The following is a 23,803-nucleotide window of genomic DNA, read 5'->3' as shown; positions in this document are numbered from 1 at the left end:
GAATCAGGATGACCTCACATTAAAGTCAGTCCCTTGCCAACATCTTCAAATGGGCCCTACCTTGCTACAAGTGCCAAAACATCCCCTGTGTGTGTGTTTGTCTACCTGTCTGTCTGCCTGTCTGCCTTTCAGCAGCGGAAGAAGCTCCTTTGGGCAGTGCCTCGCTGCTGCTCGCTGTGTTGGAGGAGGAGTTGTGATGAGGAGTAGGAGGAAGAGGAGGAGGAAGGCAGTGCTGTCCGTTGCTCCCACCTTTTTTCATCTCCTCCACGTCGCTGTAGCGCCGTATCCAATGATTCATCTCCTCCCGGTCCGCCTCCTGGCAGCGTCGCAGCACGGTCAGAGAGCGCCGCGTCTTCTCTACCATGTCCATGATACAGTTCAGGAGCTGGTGGGAACACAAATTGGAATACAGTATATACTGTAGATTAATATTCATTATGGATAATAACACCTTGTATTTTGAGGGTTTTTTTTAAACACTGTCCAACACTGTAAAAAAAAGAGTAACAGTTACAAACATAGTGAAGTTTATTTCACTCAGAAATTTTAAAGTAAATTTTACAAGGAGAGTTTTGAGTAAATTTTACCTGTATATTAAAAAAAGTAATGAAGCATTGAGGAACATACTCATGATCTTCAACTTGGGAGACACTCTACCACCTGAGCCATGCCACTCTTGCTGTACTGGTGAATCCAAAATGAGACCAAAAACCCGACTCTTGGAGGTAAAAGTATTCTGCCTGACACCATTCTGAGTGGCATGGCTCAGGTGGTAGAGTGGCTGTCTCCTAACCTGACGGTTGTGGGTTTATTCCTCAACCCTTGCGTAGCTTTTTATTTTTTTTAATTAAATAAACTCGTAAAATGTACTCAAAACTCTCCTTGTAAAATTGACTTAAAAAGGAAGAAGATTTTTTAAGAAAACATACTAACATTAACATGAACACACATTGAATAGCAAAAACGGAAAATTAACCGCCATAGACGGTTAAATTGTCATCTTCATGTTCAATCATCGTGTTTGTCGGTAATAAAATCCTTGCTTGAGGTCCCTGGGATTGACCCGCAAAAAAAAAAAGAAAAGGAAAAAAAATCGACAAAATTAGAACGTTGCTCCTCAAATGAAGTAATTGATTTGCAATGCTGCTCCGCAAGACAAAAAAAGAATAGCTCGACAAAATTAGAACGTTGCTCCTCAAATGAAGTAATTGATTTGCAATGCTGCTCCGCAAAAACAAAAACAAAAACATTTCGAGTCTTGGTATGTAGATCTAAATCACTGAACAGCACAACTTGCAAAGTCTCATCTTCAATGTTGTTTCAGCAGTTTGGAGAAGTAGCTTCCAATATTATTGTGCACAGAATCCAGACTAAATAAGTGTGGTGAAGTCGAACAAATATTGTTAGCCAGGCCCCTTTGTCTCCATGAATGGACAAAAAAAGTCCCACAAACTCCTAAATCTTTGACAAGGACTTCAATAGATTGGAAGCTATGATAGCTGCTCAAAATGAACCAACTCTATATTTTCATCCATTTTTTCATTTCCAGTAAACATTAACAGTCAGTTCAGTTCCCTATTTACAAAACAATTTTCAAGTTTCACTTGGCTATGTGCGAAATTTGAATTTGTACGAGCATTGCAAGAATAACGTAACAGCTGGGCTACAGCTGAAAGGTTGAACCAATTTCTTCCACCCTTCTGCTCGATTTGCTGCCAGCTCAACAGATTTTCTTTTAGTTCTCTTCCCCCCCCCCCCCCCCCCCCTCACATTGCAGTGTCACTTCCATGCACGCTACCAGTGTCGCCACCCTTGTCTGCTCCACTAAATGAGCTTAGCATGTTTGACATTCACTCCTTCATATGATCCACATTCAAATTTCTTCTCCGTTGTTCCCTCGCTCCGTCCCTGCCGCCGTTCGTCGCTTTCCGCCCGTCCCTCCCCTCTCAGTAAGCTATATTTATTTCAGTGAAGTGTTTCTAATTTGGCAGGGGTCCAGGCCTGGCCGGTTCTCTCCATGACTGCAGCTCTTGTCTCAGCTGCTCTGCCCAGCTGGAGCTGCTCTCTGCTGGGTCCCGAGCTCCATCTGGGGCCCTGTTTCTTTGCATGAGTGTGTACCGTATGTGTGTCTGCTCCATGTGCGCAGGAACGCTTTCCTGAAGCGAAGTGTTGCCAAACGGATACATTGCGTTTGACGTGAAAAATGGCGACTGCGACCGATACCTACATTATCAAGGTGCTTCCATTCTTCTGCCCACTCTCGGTCTGTCAGACGGTGGTCGATCACTTCCTCTTGGCGGGCTCCGTGAACTGCTGTGAAAGAAAAGCAGATAAAAAAAAAAAAAACGGTTTCAGTATGTACGCCGAACTACAAAGTCACAGGGAATTTTCGTAAACAGCATGCTAATGGACACCTCTAAACACGCCTTTGGAGTAGAAAAAGTCCATTATGGAAGCGTGGAACTGTGAATGGAAGTAGACATTTTCGAATGGCAAATATATTCAACCGTGTTTTCAAATGCATATAAAAATATATTTAAAAGCAGTATTTGCAAGTACGTCCGAACGTATAATTCACCACGGGTGTACCCAGTGGTTTTATGGGGAAAATGGTGAACGGAAGTCATGCATAGAAGAATAAATGATAAAAAATTACCAATAAACAATGTTTACTCACAATTTTTTTGAACATATTGGTAAAAAGTAGGCCAAATGTGGTTAAACACACTTGCAAATATTAATAAATATAATTCCGTATTTTAACACGTTCAAACGTGTTTGCAGGTACGTTTGAATGAATAACACGCCAATGGTATACCCCGTGAAAAAAAAAAAAACAACTCATGCACTGCAGACATAATAATAATAAATTATAAAAATTATGAATAAACAATATTTAATTACTTATTTTTCAAACATATTGTTATAAAGTTGGCCAAACGTATTTGAACGTATAATTTGCCACGGGTATAAAAAAAAAAGCCAAACGGAAGTCATGCATAATAATAATCACAAATAATAAAAATGATGAATAAACAATGTTTACTTACTTAATTTTTTAAACGTGTTGATATAATGTCGGCCAAACGTTTAAACGTTTGAACGTATTTTTTTGAAAATACGTTTGAACGCATTCGCCAGTAAAAATGTTTACTCCGCGTTGGCAGTTCTGCGCTTCCTTAAATGACGTAATCCTGATTGCTTCATTAAAATACTATACATGCAACATTCTATAGTTTTCACATTTAGCATTTTCTGCTATTGCTCAGCTAATTAATCATCACCCAAGCCTGCTTATCTCAGAGCCTCCATATTGGCATACAATTGCCATTACAGTATAAAAGGCTGGCAACTAATCAGGGGGACAGTTTGGCTGAGAACGCACGTCTTTCTTTTTGGGTAAAGCAGTAAGGAAGTCATATATAGTTGCCACAGTTGTAGCACATGGGTATGTAAGGCTGTGGGCTTTATATAGCCACAAGGATTAACACAGTAGGCTGACAACTGGTCATTGTTCCTGACATACACCCCACTTTCGTATATGCCCCCCCCCCCCCCCTTAGTATTTGACCTCATAATGCGACCTGCAGTTTGAGCTCGTCATTCATGTAAAGCGTTCTTTCTACCTGTCTGTCGGTGTCTGTCTCGGCTGTCTCTGTGTTCGTTATGTCTGTAAGCGTCTCTGTATTGGTGCGCCAGCGCCATGTCCTCCAAGCGGTAGTGCTGAGGGCCCATTTGAGGGTTTTGCGGGTGGGGCAGGCCGTTGGGAGGGTGTGTCGGAAGGCCGTTGGGAGGTGGGTGAGCAGGGAGGCCCGTGCTGGGACTGAAGCGCTGGCTGGGGCTAATGGTGCAGGGCCTTTTGGCAAGGTGCTCGGGGTGCAAGCCATCTCTCTCCGAAGAGTCTTTGGTCCTGGGGAGGGGAGCATAAGCATGGAAAGAGTGAACTTAATATACAGTACGCGTCAGTGGAAAGCCTTAGGCAGGCAAATGAATAGTGGTAAGAAAAAGTTGCTCACACATTGTAGTCAGTATACCCGTTAAAGTCGGATACAAAATGAGTGTTTATAATGTTGAAGTAATTGCAGTGTGAAATAGGAGCATTGATTATTTGCTGTACATTATTGAAAACACTTCAGCGTTAATGAAACACACGAGGGGAGCTGAAATGATTGCGCATACATAAAAGCCTGCAGTGGTTTTTTCAGCTGTCGCGTTGAAGTGCAGAATGAGAAGGTGAATTAGTGCCGACGACGAAACAGTATTCTTTGTTTGCGTGCCAATGTGGAATTACGTTGGACAGACTGGCAACATTTCTCAAGCTATGTTTTCAGCGCATGGCGAGAAAAATGTCTGCATTTCAAAACAAAAAAATAAGAACTGAAAATGGATCCTCTTTTAATAGGTCAGTAATTCTAGGTTCACAATAAATGGAGAATGGCAAATACCAAAAAAAATAAAAATAAACAGTACTGTAAAGTAGTACACAATTGTAGGCAAAAAATGCTAACAGCTTAGCGTCTTGGAGCGTTAACTGTAGACATAATAAAGTATAAAAATTATGAATAATAAACAATGTTTACCTACTTATTTTTCGAACTCATTCATATAATATAGGCCAAATGCAAAAATAAATAAATACATTTTTATTTTACATACGCGTGCACAAGTCAATACCAAGGGGCATTCTGGGAAAAAAATGCTAAGTCTTTAGCATTTAGCCTACAAGTACTGCTGTGCTTGAACACGTGTATGAGCACAAGTGTAAATGTACAAAAGCTAAATGTCGCTTCATGCCACAAAAATGCTATGAATCGTCACCAAAATTGACACACACACCTCGACTCGTGTCAACTTCAACTTTTGCCACAGTATTTTGGATTTTATGGCCATTTTTCTCACCAGCACTGTATGGTGCTCATACGTTTACGTTGGGTACGTACTGTAAACTTTCAAGCACAACTCAACATTCGAAATCCTGCAAATACGTTTGAGCGTATTTAAATGTACTTGCAAATGCATTTCAACGTATTTGCCAGTCAAAAATGTTTCCTCCACATTGGCAGTTCCACGCTTCTGTACAAATGCTATCTGCAATCTACAGAAATAAATGAAACGCATCTTTAGTAAGGTCTTGAGCACATTGACGTCCCGCAACTTTTAAACTACAAGTTAATCCCTAAAGTTACAAATTCCGATTGCTACAAAACCACGCTATTTATAAACGATCGCAGCTGCTTCCCTGCCGAACCTGCCGCAAACGTGAACTCTGTCAATACTGTAAATTCGACAACTCCCACATGGTGTGCATGCGGAGAGACGCACTCGCACGTGCGCGACCACGGATACCCGTGGAGAGCTGCTTGTTGTTCAGCTACAGCGAGGCAGCGCCGCTCCAGAGCTCCAGCGCAGCTGTACGCCATATGCACCGAACAAAGCCAAGTCCAAGCGTACACCCTGCGTTTAATCTGAATATCCCTCGGCCTGCTCTAAGATTGCAACTATTCCTCATGCTCCCGCCCCGCTCCGGCTTAGGCTGCAATATGGACTAAATACAGAGTGTGTGGCAGATGTTTAGAGACACCGTGTACGAGTTGTTTAAGTAAGTGTGTGTGTGTGTGTGTGTGTGCGCGAGCGAGGCTGTGTTTTGCAGCCATCTGGTCGGTTTAAAGAGGAGTGTTGATATTAATCTTTTTAGCTAGATGGCACTAGCCCGGCATTCAGATGGAAATCAGTCAACGAATGCTTGGTGGCTGCATGTCATGGACGTGCATTACTCTGAGCGCGCTGGTTATCCGTGTGTATTTTCAGCATGCCGGCAATACTCGTACACATCCTCGGCTCTGGCAACTGACAAATCATTCGAACAGCTGGCACGGCGAAAGGCCCTGCCTCTGCCTGAATTGCCCCCCCCCAACCCCCCCTCACCAACCCCCCCTCCCTCCACTGAGCCAAGCCTGCTGTGCATAAGGCAAGAGGTCGGGAGGCGGAGGTGTGTGGATTACAGTCCCATCCAAACCACCTCCTCTCACCCTACGGAGGATGTGTTCAGTGTTACGGTCAGCACATCACCATCTGGACACATCCCTGACATATGAACAGCTGCTGGGAGCCTGCAGGTCATGCAGTTAAAGGGGCAGGGAGGAGGGAAGGAGACTGAGTAAGTCCGAAATATCAGATTGCAGAGAACGATGAGGCAAAAAAAGAAGAAATATCAGTCACCCTCCAAGGAGTAAATAAAGCAAAGCCTTGGCTAAAATGGGTTATTTTAAATTGTGCCACCAACAGGTTCTACTTTCCTTGTATCAGTGTTTGCCCAAACGTCTGCCTACCCAGAAAATTTGATATATAGCCTATTTCTGACACGATGGGCCCTATATTTTCGTACACGGGTTCCTGTGCGCTCAGTATAAAAAAAACGGGTGCGTCTTCATTTTCGTGCCGTTGTAATGCTGCATTGGAGGATGGTGGGAACCTTTTCCAAGTTCAAACCAGGAAGTGTGTACCCCGACTTCACTGACGGACCACAATGTGACGTCACTCTACAATGGCGACCCCTTTGGATACGCAGACCGTGAATGGTAAAACACAATTTACCCGAGTATAAAACTAGATAGCTTTCTTCATTCATAAATATTCGACATAACTTCACGTAACACAACGTACGTGACGGTATGCTGCTATCGCCCTGCATGATATTATACGGTGAACTACTGAACTGTATGAAATAAGATAAAACAATAAATAAAGCAAAATTGCGATAAAGCAAGTTTGCTGGAGGTGAAAATTTGTTTTGAGGACCAAAATAAAAAATTATTTATTCTGATCCACCATTTTGGTTGTTTGCTTTCGCCTTGAACGCTTTCAGGTCGGGACTGGGAACAACCAACTCTGATATATCCGACCATCCTCGAATGCAGCATAAGTCTGGTCTACCGCGTTTCAGTCTGGTCGTTCCAGTGCATCTTGCAATTCGGTGACAAAAAGTAGACTCGATTTTAGACTAGCGAAAAAAGTAGGTCACACATACTGTAGATGACCAATCGGGGCTGCAAGGCGGGGTGTACACATCACATGCGCGGCCGCCGGCCGACTAAATCATCCGGGAGGTCTTGCTGTTCAAAAAACACACACTTTGCGCACGCCAATCTCATCGCTCGGACCTCAGCGAGTCAATTTCTGTTTCTGCAATGTCAATGATGTGTGCGCCTGATTTCATGGGAATGAGGGGAGCCTCTTCAATTGACCTGAGCTGGCTGAATTCACTCTAAAACCAGTTGGGTCAAAAGTAAACCAATTATGGATTAAAACAAAAAAGGACCGATCCACTTTAGGGGTCAATTTGACCCAACTTTCTGGGTTGTTTTATAGGAAATGACCTGATTTTTGACCCAAATAAAGGATCTGAGTCATTTCTTGACTCAAAGTTAGGTCAAATAGACCCAACTAGAGGATCGGTCCATTTTTGACCCATATTTGAGTTACTTTTGACCCCACTGTTTTTAAAGCATTCCATCCTACAAAGGCGCACAAAGGAGCAAACACCTTATGCACAATTCTACCTGTGTAAAGTCTAGGAAAAAATAGCAAAAGAAAGAAAGCGCCAGCCATGTGCTCAGTTAGACTACGTTTTGCGGGCCGGGAGCAAAAACAGGGCCCATACGTGTAAATGAGCGCCGTTACCTGTCGGGGGTCCTCCTCTTGCCATGCTCATTCATCTCCAACATGATCTCCGAAGAATCCAGGGGCGAGCTGGCATTGGCGTCCAGGAGAAGCTGCTCGTGTTGGGCCAGGTATTGTGCTGGAGTCTGCTTGGCAAGCCTGGCACAGTGCAGCAACTCCCTCTGCAGCAGGGGCAGGTTTGCCTGCAAAGCAGACAAAAAAATGAAAACATTCATTAAAGAAAGAGAGAGAGAGAGAGAGAGAGAGAGAGAGAGAGAGAGAGAGAGAGAAAAATGCGCCGAGAGAACGAAGCTGGAATCTGAAATGCGGAGAGTGAACTCGAAGCCAGATAAGGCGGTGAAAAAAAAAAAAGAGAGGGAGTGATAGATGAAGAGACGCAATGAGATAAGACAGATCTCTTGACACATTCCTCTGCCATGTGTCTCCCTCGGAGGTGTGCATTGTGTATGTGTATAAGTGCTGTCAAATAACTCTCTAAGACCTGTCCGCTTGATAAAACACAGACTGCTGCAATGTCCCAGATGTGGAGGATGACCACACACAAGGACGCATGGCACCGAAACGTACGCGCTCGCACTTCACACAACACTTTTCGGTCGAGACATGCACCTTAATAGTCTGCATTCTGTCGACACAAAAAATAATAAAACACGACAAGGTTCATCTCTCTCAGGTTCGATCAGCTCCCCCCCCCAAAAGAGTCACGACTCGACAAAAAATATATTTGAGTGAGGGTCGATCACGCTTGACTTGATTTATCGGTTGCAGTGAGTCAGTGTTTGTTATAAATAGTTAACAGTTATATGTTGATGTCACAGCAAAAAAAAAAAAGGTCTTTAGTTCATAGAGCTTCACACTCTCCAGAGTTAATCAACACTTTTAAAATATTTAAATATTTTGCAGTGAGGGAAAGCACATGTTTAACTCACTAACAGAGTTAAATTCAAACGCTAAGAGTAGACAAGTTACTCTTCTCAGAAACTGCATTTTTTTTTTCTCTCTCTTTGTCAGTTAAGTTGACTCCTTAAAAATTTCCCTTGACTGGAATTTGATCCCCTGGTTGTATCTCACGTCAGCAGCACTACCACATCTCTTAGTCTTTTAAATAACTTCAATGCGGTCGAAATGAAATCGATTAAAACAAATGTCTGTTGACTGCAGCCTCTTCTATGAGTGACAATGACGTCATGGGCCCTAAACTCCTTTTTTGTTTGAATGTCAGTGTTTCCCCAGTGATAAGCAGAGAGGAAAGGAGGAGGAGGGAAATGGTGCTGATTTGTCTCTCTCTCAAACTGGAAAAGTGCAGGTGCTAAAAACGTAGTTAAATCTAACACTCTGTAGAGTTAATTTAGGCGATCAACTCTTTGGGAGTTAAAATGAGCTCCCACAAATTTAACACTGCAATTTTTGCCGGTGTCAATACGAGATGTATTTCACTACGTTTGGGTCACAGGAATGATACGTGCTTATTTTGTAATGTATGAATATGTAGCACGCAGGCCATAGAATCCAGGGCAGGGCTAAATATATCACATATAAGCAGACGCACACCTGTGCAGGCAAGTCTGTCGACTATATTTACCTTCAGGAAGGGAATGACGAAAGGCCTCAGAGGGAAGTTAGTAGCTTCGTGAAGTTTGGAATGAAACTCTTCAATGGTAAGTGTAGAGTTCTGTACAAGAGAAGACAAAAAAAGTGGGCACAAGGCACAATGGTTGCTAATTGTGGAAGTACGCAGTGTAATTGAAATATTTACACATACATAGCCAAACATCAACTGCATTAAACATTTTCCCTTTGCGTACACAAGCGACCAAATTATCAGCACAATAGATACGATTATGTAACGTAAGCATCCAGTGAGTTTATAACGCACATAATAATCCTCCTATTTATGAAATTGACCACAAACTCACCACCAGCCCCAGCACAAGGCTGCGCACTCGCTCTCCAATCTCCGGCGATATGTCGTTGCCAAACTGCTGCAACGTCGTCAGGAAGCGCTTCAGCTTGCAGAGCTGGCGGGCGCCGCAGGCGGGCGGGAGCTGCTGGTTGGACAGCGAGGATGTCGACGACATGGCCGGCCCGTTGCTGAAGCCGTTGGGAGTGGACGGGGCGCCGTTCAGTGATGTGGGAGAGTGGCTGCTCCCGTTTAGCACTGCAGACAGACATAAGGGGGAGACAACACGAATTAGGTCAGTAGTTTCTGAGGGGCATCGGCGGACATCTGGGGGCAAGATGGGGGATGACACTCTTATGCTGCATCCCGCTGTTAGAAGAGCGCACAAATGTATGTGACGCATACATATTTATTGTCACAATCTTGTTTGTTTTTGTGCAAACTTCAGCTGTCTCACAAGTGTTAGCATTTGACTCCCCTCTCCCGCCACCTGCTCTTGTGTCAGTCTATTTCGCTCTGTTCCTCAAACTCTCCCCCCCACCCACCAACTCGCTCACTAGGACACAACTATAAGAGGAACTTGTAAATGAGGTGCCAAAAATAGTCCTGTGGCCTGTGTTACTTTTATTCCAGTGGCAGGTGTGTAGCTAAATGCGGTGCTGCACATGTCCACCATCTGAAAACAGATTTGCAGCTTTGAGGTTCGCAATTGTATGAACATTCATGTGCAACAGCCCATTCTTACAGTGGGCAAACAAAACCTTTCTTCTCTTTTAATGTCACAAATTCACAAAAATGAAGGACCAAAATGTTTGATATTTTTCTCTGTGGAGCAGTTTTGCGAATCAATGACTTCATTTGAGGAGCAAATTAGGGAGCATTTTTAGGAAGCATTTTTTTCCCCCTAGGTTAAAACCAGGGACCTGAAGTAACGGTTTTATTGAACAATAATAATATGACACTATAACAGATGAACAATTGCTTTTATTTCTTAAATTCACAATTTGTATAACAGCAAACTGTATTTTCTTGTCCAGAAGCAAAGCTAATTATTATTATTATTATTTTTAACCCGTAATGTAATTTGAGAATATTTATTGTGCAGACCTCAAAAGTCAAAATCAAAACTCAGGACGCTATTGTGAAAACAAACCAATAATATTACTGACATATATATAATTTATATATATATTTATGCTATATTTTTTATATTTTTAACCTTACAGGTCACTCCTTCTGGCTGTCATACGGTATAACCTAGCATAATTCATTTCCAGTTCCAGTTTTAATTTAAATTTAAAACAATGTTTTAAATTTTAAATGTTCTCTCCGGAGCCCAGACACTCAATTTGTTGTTCAAAGTGAACTCAATCAAACCCAAGCACTTACTTCCAGTGTTAAACGCGCTAGCTAGCCGTGTCACACTAAGGTTAGCTAAGTAATTAGCATGGCTTCTCTGTCTTTCTTCATCATCCCTTTGTGACATACTGTAGCCTACTTGTTAGGACAAAAGTGTAGCTTATTCACCGCCAAGGAGGTGATGAATCATCACTGACGATGACTAATTTAACTCCGCAACGTGTTTGGCGGCAGCATAAGCATCCGAAGCTCGTTGCTACTTGTAGCTATCTGATGCGGCATAAGTAGCACCGAGCTACTCGAGCCTCGACTTCCGAAAGGCGTGTTTTCCATTTTAATGCGTGTGCATCCAGCCCAGAAGCTTTTTGGAACCATCTAAGCGGTTGATTCTCAGTTTTTCAATTCAGTGTATTTTGATAAATGCAAAATTAGCTTCACAAGCTGCGATGCGAAACCGCGTATTTCAGGGTTTGGAAAAAAAAAAATTCTGGTATATTTCTTCGATAATTTCTGTTGACTCTCATTATATTTTCTCCCTCTCGACTTCAACATAGCATTGTATGGCATGATAAATGTAGTGGTAGGTGCCAAAACAACAACAACAAATGTGAGTCCATTAAAAGAATTGACCTAATCTGACTAAAACTTAAATAATGAAAACAACTAGCAGTTCTGCGCTAACCCACATGATCCTAACGCACGAATGTGTTTTTTTGTTTTCGAGGGGACTAACGTCACGCCATAACAGGTGAAAGAACATGGCCTGACATTGCTATATAGGGAAGTAGCCACCCCACAGCAACGCCAGCCTGACTGATGCCCTCTGCCCTGCCACCCTCCTACCAGCTGGTGAACAACAGACACACGTGCGCGCACACAATGCTACGGCCGCCCTCGCACATGCACTCAGAGACACTTGTCAACAGCAAGGGCGTTTAGCTCAACAAAAGAAACTCCCACTGACGAGCGCACTTGACACTCAAGTAGCGTCAACACTTGGTCACCAGAAACTGTTAAGAAGCACACATTTTGGAAGATCCCTGGACACAAGTGTGTTCAAGAACGATGTAGCGCACATACACAAGAATTGTCTCACGGAAGAGGGCCCTTTTATGCTCCGCTGCGGTTGGTGCCACAGTACACAAAGCAAGGTCCATAAATTCATGCTTGGATAAGTATGGTGTAGAACTTGAAAGTTCCATCAATGACCGGTAGAATGAATCAGAACTGAAATGGTGAGCCAGAGCTAAATACTTTACTCAATGGAGGTAAAGACCAACAAACATCTACAGTAATAAAAAAAAGAAAAAACTTAAATTGTATGTACATTTTTTTTCTAACATTGCAGGCCTTACAGTAATGATCTAATCGCAATTTAAGACATTAATTCCAATGAGACTTCAAGGGTTCTATATTCATAGACGCATAGCTGTGCTGAAGCGTAAAAACCTGGCACATCTTCATTCCGGTGCAAGCCTCGTTTCACCTTTTTGTGAATTTGGCAGACTGACCTACGCCAAAGTCTAAAAGGCTGAAAGTTGACCAAACTTTACAGCAGCTGGGACCACGTCTAATTACTGGCGCAGGTAGTGCAACGCGATTTGATGAACTTGATTGGGGGATGGGCAGACAGACTTAGCTGGCATATGTCGTGGATGTCATCATATTTCATTTAGAAATATGACAACTGCATCAATTTCCCCAAAACGGCGCAATTATGTGAAAATACCAAACTTGGTCTAACCTGCCCCTGCACAGATTTAAACGACACTTTACGGTAGGTTTGCATTAGAAATTAAAATAGATGCCCAAGTTTTTCCCAAATGTGGCACTGGTAGAATATAAATGCTTTCCACAAACTCCCGGAGTTGCTTGAGGCTATTTGTTCATGCACATGCCTAATTTATTGCTTACTGACGTGGTCTTTGAGCATGAAAGCAAAACAGAAGCAAAACCCACATACCTCCCAAACTATGAGTCATTGTAAATAAACACATAAACTATATTGAAAGTGTTATTTAGAAAAACAATGATGTGGTATTTACTTGATTTACTAGTGGTGGGGGTGAAAGAAGCATTACGACTGGTTGCTTGGTTGACCGCCGGGGGTGGAGGAGGCATGGTTGGTGGGGTGGACCTGGGCTGGCTTTTCACATCCGCAGGTGAATCTGGCATTGTTCCAACCTTCTGCACTCTGCTACCTGACAAGAAGGACAAACAATAGGAGAGAACAAACATCAAGATGGTGCACGGAAAAGAAACAAAAACTGTAACATGTTTAAAAAAAAAAAAAAAAAAAAAGGCCAGCGCTGACATTGTCACCTGGGAGCCAAGTTTCCTAAGAACATAAGCCCCATCAAAACAGCCGAAGCAAATCAATGCACAGTGCGGAACTGGCCTCAAATGTGTATTGTGTCTCTGTTGGTTTTCGAAACACAGGCCTGGGAGACATACAGTAACACCTGCTCACCCTCTCAGCTGCCGCTGACTGAGACCCCCCCCCCCCCCCCCCCGCAACCCCCCCAACTCTCCTTCACACACACCGTGTAGCTCTGACATCCCAATCAGTGCCCCTCCAATCTAACCTATGGCACTCACACACAAACACGCACACATGCGCACACTCCTCGGCGGCTGTCCCCTCTCGTCCCCCCGCTTCAGACAGCCAACTTGACTGCCAGTGACAAGTGCAGCTGGATCTGCTGCTGTCCATCATTGGGGACTGACTTTCAGGAGAGCTCCATCCCGCCACCACGGGTTCCACTGTCCTCTGCCAGGACCAAACAAGGCAAGAGCAGGCTGGCTGGTGTGAAGTAAATACATGGCATGGCGATACACCGGAGAGGAAAAGCAGATGCGGGTGGATGTGAGGGTCGGTTTGGATGTAGGTTTTGAGCACCATGTTTATTACGCATTAATGACACATTAACTACTTCATTGATTTTCAATAAACTTTGTAGAGGGTTGGGTCAATTATTTAATGATGCAGACCCATGATTTTTCCACCCTTTGCTAAACTTGCAAGATTTTGCATCATTTTTCTTCACTTCTCCTTGAATAGTGCATGGATCTTGAATATCGAGCACAAGGGTGTCCGATGTTTGCTTTGACATTGACTTTATTATCACGCTGAAGCCAATAAGTCAAGCAATTAGGTCATATACTTATTAAAAAAAAAATAATAATTTAAACACATGTTAAAGTCAGACAGTTTGGGATTTTTCATGGGGTGGCCCATAGTCCTGTATCCCACCACAATAGATCCGGCCCTGCCCTGAGCTGATCTCTATTCCAGAACCAAAGCAAGAGTAAACAATAATAAGATGACAATTTTTTAACTCATTCTCTCCCACCCATTTTCACTGAAGCAACCCCCTTCGCTCCCGGCTGTTTTACTGGATTTTGACTGATTTTATATCAATATATAGTTAGTCAACCTCATCCCGTTTTTAATTAGTCCATTTTTAGTCGACTATAAATCCGGCAGTTTAGTCTTTATTTTAGCCCAAGAAAACATAATTTTATTCGTCGAGTTTTAGTCAACAAAAACGGTCAACGTTTTAGTCTAGTTTTAGTCAGGACAATCATTTAACCCCTGTATTTTTTCTCTCCATAAGATTACGTTGAACATTTCAGATCTAAAACTATTTATCATAAAAAATTCTCTCTTTTTTTTTTTTTGATGAAAAACAACTTGACACAATTACAGTGACTACTATGGCTCCATGCTACGACAAGTAAGTTAGCTAGCATTAGTTAGCGGTCGGTTTAACAATATTGTTGGAATGTTGCAGCTGTTGGATTAATGGTACGTCACTATAACTATATATATATAATTTTTTTTTCTCTAACTTTTCACAGTGAAATCACCTCCTGTCTGTCCCATGTGTTTGTGCACGTTACACTTGTTAGCTAGCTAGCTAGCCGCAGATTTGAAAGGGGGTGTGTCACATGACAGATTAGCAGAGACAAGATTTTACAAAATCATATCATTTTCGTCTCGTTTTTGTTCATGAACTAAAATGTAAATAGATTGTAGTCCACTTTTTATTTTGTTTTCAAGTGAAGTACATTTTCGTCTCGTCTTTATTAGTCGGGGAAAATACAGTACATACTGACATACTAGTTATTGTTTATTAATGAAGGTTTTAGTCTAGTCTAGTTTTAGTCTGGTGAAAAATATGTGCTGACGAAATTATTTTTGTTTAGTTTTTGTTGACGAAATTAACACCCAACAGCAAACAGTAAGTGTGATATTTGCAACAAAAAGAAGCCAGATCAAAAAAAGCGTTCTGAATATCAAGACGAAACACAGTGAAACGGCAAGACGCGGAGCACATGTAAACAACGTTGTGCCGTTAGTTTGACATTACACAATGCGTCTCATGTTTCAGCGGAAGAGAGAGAAATAAGTCATGCTTGTTTTGAAAATGCCAGCGCTGCCATGAGAATGATCCTGAGCACACGTCTGAAAAATAAAACCAAAATAAACTCCATGGTGCTAACAATGATTTTTGTATTTATTTCATCAACAAAACTCCCGCCCACAGTTTTGCTTCAGTCCTTTTTTTCCCCGAGAGTTCACAGAGAAGCCTTCAGCAGTTGGTCTCTGTATTTAAAGCTGCGCGAGGGTCATCGACATGGTGATCCTCAAAAGCACGAGGGGCGCTCTCCCCGTGCTCGGCTCTCAACATAAACACACAAGGTTGGAGATAGCGGCTTGGTATAAATAGATGCAGATATTCTGGTCTAAAAGAAGCCGAAGCACATAAACAAGCCACCCGTGCTGACGAGGTTTCCTGTGGGGAGGCTGCCATATGGCCCGGTAAACCTCCTCTTTGATTAAATGTGCAGTGTCACTGTATGAAATGTGCACTTGTGTGTGTGTGTGTGTGTGTGTGTGTGTGTGTGTGTGTGTGTGTGTGTCGGAGACTCTGTGAAGACATTCTAGAGGCCAGTTTGGTCACTTTGGGACAAGAGCGTAAAAATAAAGGAAAAGAAGATGAGGATGGTGGGGCTGTGGGGGGCCGCCCAGTCTGTTTACTCCCTCTGTGGGATTACAGACAGCTGTATAATCTGAACAGCTACACGGACAGGGCTCGCACATACACAACCAGGCTAGGGATTTCACTTTTTAATACATTAAGAAGTCTGCTAGGTCTGCAACCCCATCTGTGGCCATCTGTGCTCCCACTGTGCTATGTGCTGAAGGACGAAACACTTGCAGAGAAAGCAGAAGGCAGAGGGGAAAGAGAGAATATCAGGTAAAGTGAGGTGGTTAAATCCAGGTCTGAACCCTGCGCCCCCCCTCCCCCCCTCCAATCCCCCCTACGAGCCCCCATTAAGAGGAAGCAGATGTGTCGCAGTCGGTCCTGTGCTGACTATTAAAAGTGAAAATAAACAACAATTTATCTATACACTGCGCGCTCTTGACTTTTCGGAACATCTGTAACATCTGCACGTTTGATGTCATCTGGCCTAAAAGATTGCTCACCGAAAAAACTCGAGTTTAACTCATTCACTGCCATTGACATCTATAAACGTAAAATATTCATTTGAACTATTTCTATTAGTTTAACATTTGTTCCCACTTTTGTTAACAAGAGTATGACAACCTAGACATTTTTTAAATAATCTTTTTTTGTTGTTGAAAAAAAAGAAAAGAAAAATTAGGGGCGTCAGGTGATTAATTTTTTTAATTGTAATTAATCGCATGACTTCAATAGTTAACTCACGATTAATCCCAAATTTTCTATCTGTTCTAAATGTACAATACATTTTTTTCTAGGTTTTCATACTCTTGTTAACAAAAGTGGGGAAAAATGTTAAACTAATAGAAATAGTTCAAATGCATTTTTGACGTCGAGAGCCGTCAATGGCAGTGAATGAGTTAAAACGTTCTCTGTCTGTTGCTCTTCCCCTTGTGTCATGATGGAACAAGATGAAAAAGCACTCCCTGTAACACACCCAGAACTAGGATCGGTCTTGGTCTTGAGACCATTTCGTAAGGTTCTCCGTCTCAAATTTGTGGCATTTTTGTCTTTGGTCTTTTCTTGGTCTTGGACAGATTTTTTTGATGACATAACACCTTCATTCTTGATCATAAAATCCACAGGCAGGATTTCATGAATTAAAAATGCGCACATAATCTAGAGTCTTGATCAACACACTCATAAAACAAGCAGGATTATGTCTAAATAAAAAGTAACGTTTTGTTGATCTGAAGGTAATTGCCTGGAATACCACAAAACCTAAATTTGAGATTTGTTTCATTGTAACATTTCAAAAACAATAAAGCAGAATTTGTTTTTGTTGCAAACGTAATAAAAATAAAGATACTAGTTCTGTTATGTTGTTTTTGAAATATTACAATGAAATAAAATGCAAATCGAGGGGATGTGGCACTCCAGCTGTTTTCTGGGTTTAGTCAGCAAACTGAGCCACGATTGGTTGTTACCTACTTCCTCAGCACAGGTGATGTCATCTTTAGTTGACAGCAAGTGGAAACATTTGGTTTTAGAGGTATAAATTGAACATGAAAAATAATGAAATTATCAAATTAATTCTGGACAATATATTCACTTTTTACTGCTGAAAATGGCTCAATTAGTCAAATATCCCTTTAAACCCTTTAATCTTGACAAAAATATATGTGACCTCACTAGTCTAAACATGACATTCTGATTAATATTCCATTTTTGGAATATGAGTTATGCAGCAAAATCCAGCCGTTTTTATCCATCTCAGCGGGCGGCCATTTTGCCACTTGCTGGCGACTGAAGATGACATCACAATTGCTCAGGCAACGACCAATCACAGCTCACCTGTGTTTTTTTTAAGCTGAGCTGTGATTGGTTGTTACCTGAGACCTGAGCAACTGTGATGTCATTTTCACTCGACAGCAAGTGGCAAAATGGCCGCCTCCTGATATTGATTAAAAACTGCTGGATTTTGCTGCTTAACTCATATTCCACTAACGCAATATTAAACAGAATACTGTATTTAAACTCGTGGGGCCGCATAGAACATATTATTGTCAACAATTGTTTTTTGGGGGGTTGACTTTTCCTTTAAATCTCGAGAACTACAACACTCGTCTCAGTCTTGGTTCGTGTGCCCTTGACTACAACACGACCCAGAACCATCACGTAAAATGCAACTGCATACATGCAGTTTCTTCCTAATGAATAACACACGCCTTCATTAAATATCAACACGATCGTACTGTATTTAGTAAACACCATCTTTTAATGACGCAGACGCTCTTGGCGCATTGATCTGTACATTATTACGTGTTCATGCCGGCGCTGCAATGGAAACACAGCTGCGACTTATTAGCTGCAGCTAACCACTGCAAAGTAGTCCCTTGAAATCCTCCTGTCTATTCGATCGCTCGTGCTCCGCAGAGACTCTTGTCGGTGACCACATAGTCCTAAAACTCTCTCTCAGTCTGTCGCTTAACTCTCCCCTCCCTCCTTCCCACTGTAATTCGCCCCGTCTCCAGGAATGCTGTTGTTTTTAATTTCTCCCAGCTGCTCTGGCTGGCTGCCCAGCCGCCTGCCTTCCCACATCTGTTCCCTATGAAGCCGCTGAGGAGTCCACACAAACAGAGCCTGAGCCTCTGGCCCGCAGCCCCCCACCAGGCCTTCGTATCAAAACATGGGGTTTTGCAGACCTCAAATTCACAGATATGTCTCCGAATACTGTACTATGCTGCCCGATTTCCATCAGGAAAAGACGCCGAGGCTCAGGAGCGCACAAGCGCATCTCCTGAGGAGCATGAAGAGTCTATAGAAAGAATATATGTTCTCTCAGCGTGGCTAATCATTGTGAGGTAAGATTTGTTTATTTGTGTCAGGACCAATTGGGCCCCTTCAGACAGATCCGGACTCCGCTTCATCTTGAGCTGATTTAGAGTTCAGAGGCTTTTGAGTCCTGACTAATGACAGGCTGTGTGGTGTGGGTGCGCGCGCGCACACGCACGCACGCGCACGCACAAATGCATATGACATATGTTGGCAGAACAAAAAAACACGATGGTGGGATTGCAATGCTAACTGAACAAAACAAGGCAAACAGAAATGTAATATTTTTATGTAAGATGGCAGCTCAATGGCAAATTATTAGGGTAGTCTAAATTAGTGCGTTCATTTTGAGTTAATTTAAAGTTCCTTTAACGCCACTTTTTTAACGCGCGATTAATAACCACCCCTTAACTCATTCACTGCCATTGATGCCTATAAACGTCAAAAATTCATTTTAACTATTTTTATTAGTTGCCACTTTTGTTAACTCGAGTATGAAAACCTAGACATTTTTTTTAAATAATCTTCTTTTTGGGAAAAAAAAGAAAAGATTATTCAAAAATTGGGGTATTAGGCGATTAAAATGTTAAATTGTAATTAATCGCATGACTTCAATAGTTAACTCAGATTAATCACTAATTTTAAATCTGTTCTAAATTAACAATATTTTTCTTTCTAGGTTTTTATACTCTTGTTAACAAAAGTGGGAAAAATGTTAAACTAATAGAAATAGCTCAAATGATTTTTTTGACGTCTATAGCCGTCAATGGCAGTGAATGAGTTAATTGGAAAGCCTGTACTGGGGGAATTCCAGTCACAATGCAGCAGGCACGTCCACGTCAAAATTTAGCAGTAATACATTTAATGATAATGCATATATTTGTGGAGACTGGGATCAAGTTGTATTGTCCAATTTTAAAAATGTGCAGAATTTCACTAGTTGCTTCATGTTAAGGAATAGATAGCTCTCAATATGAAAAGAAAGAGCTGTCACCAATGTCTTACAAATGCAATTATGCCATCTAGTGGCAGAAAAATGACCGGAACATAGATCAATATAACATTCGTTTTTTTTACAGTACAGTACACATCTTTTTCATTTTGACTTCATTTTTTTTAACTTATTAAACAATTATTATGAAATTACTGTATCAATGACTAAAAGATGCAGCCATATTTCTATTAGTTTAACATTTTCCCCCACTTGTTATGTTAAAATGAATTTTATTGTACATTTAGAACAGATGTAAAATTTGCGATTAATCGTGAGTTAACAATTAAAGTCATGCGATTAATTACGATTACAATTTCTAATCGCCTGACACCCCTACAAATTATATATCCAGTGTTGTTTTCTTTAAACGTCTGTTTTTAATTGGCACCTTGGCAAATTAAAACGAGAGGATGGGCTTCAAGCAAGTATGGATGAAAGGAAATTGATCCCGGGTTAAGGGTAGAAGAGTTGTATTTCCGTCTCTCTGGGCGGCAGGTATCTTGTCATCCAGAGCTCCTATCTGTGAAAGCTGTTATTGATGTAATTGTATTGAAGTTCTCGCGACCATCTGTTCTCCTTTGGGAAGGTCTGGCTCCTCTCGTCGGCAGTGAAGTGGTTATGCGCAGCACATCACTGCTGCAGACGCGTTCAGCGAGAAAAAAAAAACTTCCTTTTCAGATTTTCCCAACGACTGCTAATAAAATCCAGATGTTAGACTTGAGCTGACTCTCTCACCTCTTCTCCCTCCTCCTCCTCCTGTCCTCCCTCTACTTTTTGTGTCATTCTCCATCTCTTCTCGTAGACCCCTCCCCCCTCCTTCCTCTGCCTACAACGGTACTAATCATTTATTTCGGCCCTTTCATCTTCTACCCCCTCCCCTTCGATCCATCCATCTACACCTCTTTCCTCTTGCTGCAGCCACTAAGCCAGAGTCATTTCTAAATAAAGGAAAGTATTTGCGACATTTAGTGAAGGTAGACTGGGCCAAGAACAACTCCTTGGCTAGCCAGACACATCTGGAGTGTGTTAGGATGGCAGTAGTACCAACCGTGGCTTTCCCACTGAGCACACGTGAAAAAAATGGTACCGCATCTGGATCATATTGTTCGATCTGGAATGTATTCATAGTCGGGTTTAACAAAGCAGATTTTGATTTGAATAAAACTTGGTGTATTTGTTGATAGTAATGTGACAACAGTAAATCTCAAATTTTATGTCAATCGGAGCAAGGGTTTGGGAGCTACGCCCAACCGAATTTTGATATTTTGGGCAAAAAGTCTTACTTTGAACCCTTATAGTTAAGGAGCTACTGGGTCAATCTTCACAAAACAGATATTGTTGGAAAGTGAATTGAACAAGGATGCCAAATCTGCAATCATTTAGAAGATTCGTACATATTTTATTAACTTGACCTTCTGACCTTGAGATTGACCTTGTGGATAATATGATTTTAACAAAATAAATGTCATGAAATGTGATCTCTGAAACTCTTGTTTTAGAGAACACGTGAGAGATAACATTTCATGTAAAAAAAAATTTGGGTCAATTTCAGGTCAAATAGGTCAAGTTCCTAAAATACATCCGACATACATATCGATCTTGTAAATGATTGCGGATTAGGAATCCCTGTTGAATTCCCTTTCCAAAAATACCTGTTTTGTGAAGATTGACCCGGTTAGCTCCTCAGGGTTCAAAGAAAGGCGGCCACGCCCCTTTTTGCAAAAAATGTCACAAAGTGCCGGGCTGCATCTCCCAAACTCTAACCACGATGGACCTAAAATTTGAGATTTAGTGTTGATCCATCACTATCAACAAGTACACCAAATTTCATTCAAATCCAAATCTGTTTGGTTAAACCATCCCATTGGGTGATTTCGCATGGAACGACCCACTCACATTATGTTGTTGTCACCCAAAACAGCCAGTATCAGCGTACCAGCTCGCTCTTGTATACATCCTGCTATGCATGCAAACTGCAAAGGTATGTGGATTCTGATCATGTGGGAACAGTCAACTTTCATTTGGTTAAAAAAAAAAAAAAAAAACACAAATGAAGTTAATATAATATCATCCGAAATTATGGAAGCACCATGTTGTGTGCATGTTTCATGTTTGTGTGTGGCTCCGGGCTCTCTGTGTGAGAGGAGTTGAACACCTGAACATCAATAACTGTCATGAGGGCCACCTGGGACCCCACAGCCAGCTTGCACCGTGGGCACACAGCCATCACCAGCACAGCTGCCGCGGAGAGCCGGGGGGAGGGGAGGGTAGTGGAGGGGAGGGGGGAGGGGAAACTGAGAGATAGGGGAGGAAGTAAGAGTGGACGGACACACATGTACCGTATTGAAGAAGGTGGCTGTACTTGCACATCTGTGACGGGAGAAAAGGCAGACAGAAACGACAAGACGGGATTTGCACGCGAGGAGTTTCTGCCCTGTCCTCACTCATCGTCTTTTCCTCATCCTGTCAGCCGTGAGCCTAATTTTGCCAGCTGAGAGCTTCGCCTCTGGCTGCCACGTTCCAACATGGGATCAGACTTCCTTCCCCCTCTCCAATGACCTCAGTTAGCAGGCACCATCAGACATGACATAATTCCTCTAAATACCCATAAGGCTACTGATAGCATGAGATGAGTTCCACACCTGAGCTTAACCTGAGCGGCTGCGGCAATCCGATAAAGTTTCCAACTTTAGACCTCTTTGATTCCTGAGACATTATCCTGCATATTTCCATTTATTACTGAGGTCATCTATTACCGATTTCGGCTTCTTCCTTCTTCATACTGCACACTCCATATCTGCGTTGTGTTGAGTAGCACACTTGAGTCTAATAAAAACATGACAAAAATCGGTATTTTTTGTTTTATTTTTGTTAACTTTTTTTCCAAATTAAACAATTATTATTATTTTTTTTTACAAAAGACATTAGTTAAGGCCTCTGGCACAATTAAATAGGTGACTTATATCACTGTGATCTCTCTCTTGCTTGGCCTCCCCTATCAATTATATATTATTAGTAGTCAAGGATGCCGATAACCAATATTTGGAGACGATAAGGGAAAATATTAGTATCAAAAATTAAAAAAAATACAAACTCCAGCTCTGATATATTTTTTTTAGGGTTCGTAAAATATTGGAGTTTAAAAAAAATCAACATATTTGTTTTACAAATCCAACAAAAAGTTCAGGAATCTTCCAGGGGCAGCAGGATGTATTCAAAAATGTAATAAAAACTTAAGTAAATAGCTCTCTATTGTTTGCTATGGTAAATAAAATTTAATAAATAATTTAAAAATATCTGATGTATTAAAATTGTACTTATCTTGTTTTAATTTTAAACAAAGTTAAAACATTTGTTTGTGTATTTTTTTTTTTTTTTTTTATTCCTCTGAACACTTTTTAAAATGAATATAGCTATCATCGGCCGTCTGGTCCTTCAAAATGGCTGATACCGATATTTGTCAAAATGCTAAATATATATATAAACAGCCCTTGTTATGTTTTTATTTTTATGAACCCAAAGGACTAGTGGTACTAAACAAACCTAGTAATTACAACTTACTATTTGCGGGCATTAAAGATAAAAGTTACGGTTGAGGTTCCAATGGCGCTTTCAACATGTGATTCAGAAATGAAGGTCTCGATAAGTGAGAGCTCCAAAAAAAAATTCTCGACTGACTTTAAAAAGAAAAAAAGGTGGATCATATTGCATTTTTGATACATATTTTGTCAGTCAAGTCAATTTGGCATAAAAAAATCACGATTGGGAAATTGGGAACAAAATGATCAAACCTGATTAATTGATGACCCAATAACATATTCAATAGCAATCAAAAGACACACCGCATTAGGTTGCCTCGCTAAACAAAAAGAACTTCCCTCAGCCAAATGCAGCTTGGCCCAGCACCAATTAGCTCGTCAAGCTTTTAATTACCCTGCTAATTGCATACAGGCAGCATGAAGGGCAGCCTGGGAATGGGGCATGGGAGGGTCTCGTGAGGACCCATCTCGACAAATATGACCAAGCGGATGTTTTTACCAACAGCATCAAAAAAACAGGGAAACG

At 41.5% G+C, this 23,803-nt stretch overlaps 1 protein-coding gene across 2 annotated transcripts in view; it reads right to left on the bottom strand.

Annotated features, from left to right (window-relative positions):
- Window positions 1–23,803, bottom strand: part of cbfa2t3 (CBFA2/RUNX1 partner transcriptional co-repressor 3) — a 53,164-nt gene that overhangs the window by 7,152 nt on the left and 22,209 nt on the right. For both annotated transcript variants that reach the window (XM_086071544.1, XM_086071545.1), the window contains exons 2-8: window positions 12,985–13,140; window positions 9,597–9,838; window positions 9,263–9,352; window positions 7,681–7,862; window positions 3,627–3,910; window positions 2,228–2,313; window positions 106–385 (exon numbers count right to left, since the gene is read on the bottom strand). In XM_086071544.1, coding sequence (XP_085927670.1) covers window positions 106–385; window positions 2,228–2,313; window positions 3,627–3,910; window positions 7,681–7,862; window positions 9,263–9,352; window positions 9,597–9,838; window positions 12,985–13,140 — 1,320 coding nt within the window. The remainder of the gene's footprint in view (window positions 1–105; window positions 386–2,227; window positions 2,314–3,626; window positions 3,911–7,680; window positions 7,863–9,262; window positions 9,353–9,596; window positions 9,839–12,984; window positions 13,141–23,803) is intronic.

This window comes from Leptonotus elevatus, chromosome 3 (assembly GCF_054856555.1).
Source record: "Leptonotus elevatus isolate MCC_2025b chromosome 3, RoL_Lele_1.0, whole genome shotgun sequence".
NCBI lineage: Eukaryota > Metazoa > Chordata > Actinopteri > Syngnathiformes > Syngnathidae > Leptonotus > Leptonotus elevatus.
The sequence above is the reverse complement of the archived record's forward strand: the minus strand, read 5'-3'. Positions and strand labels throughout refer to the sequence as shown.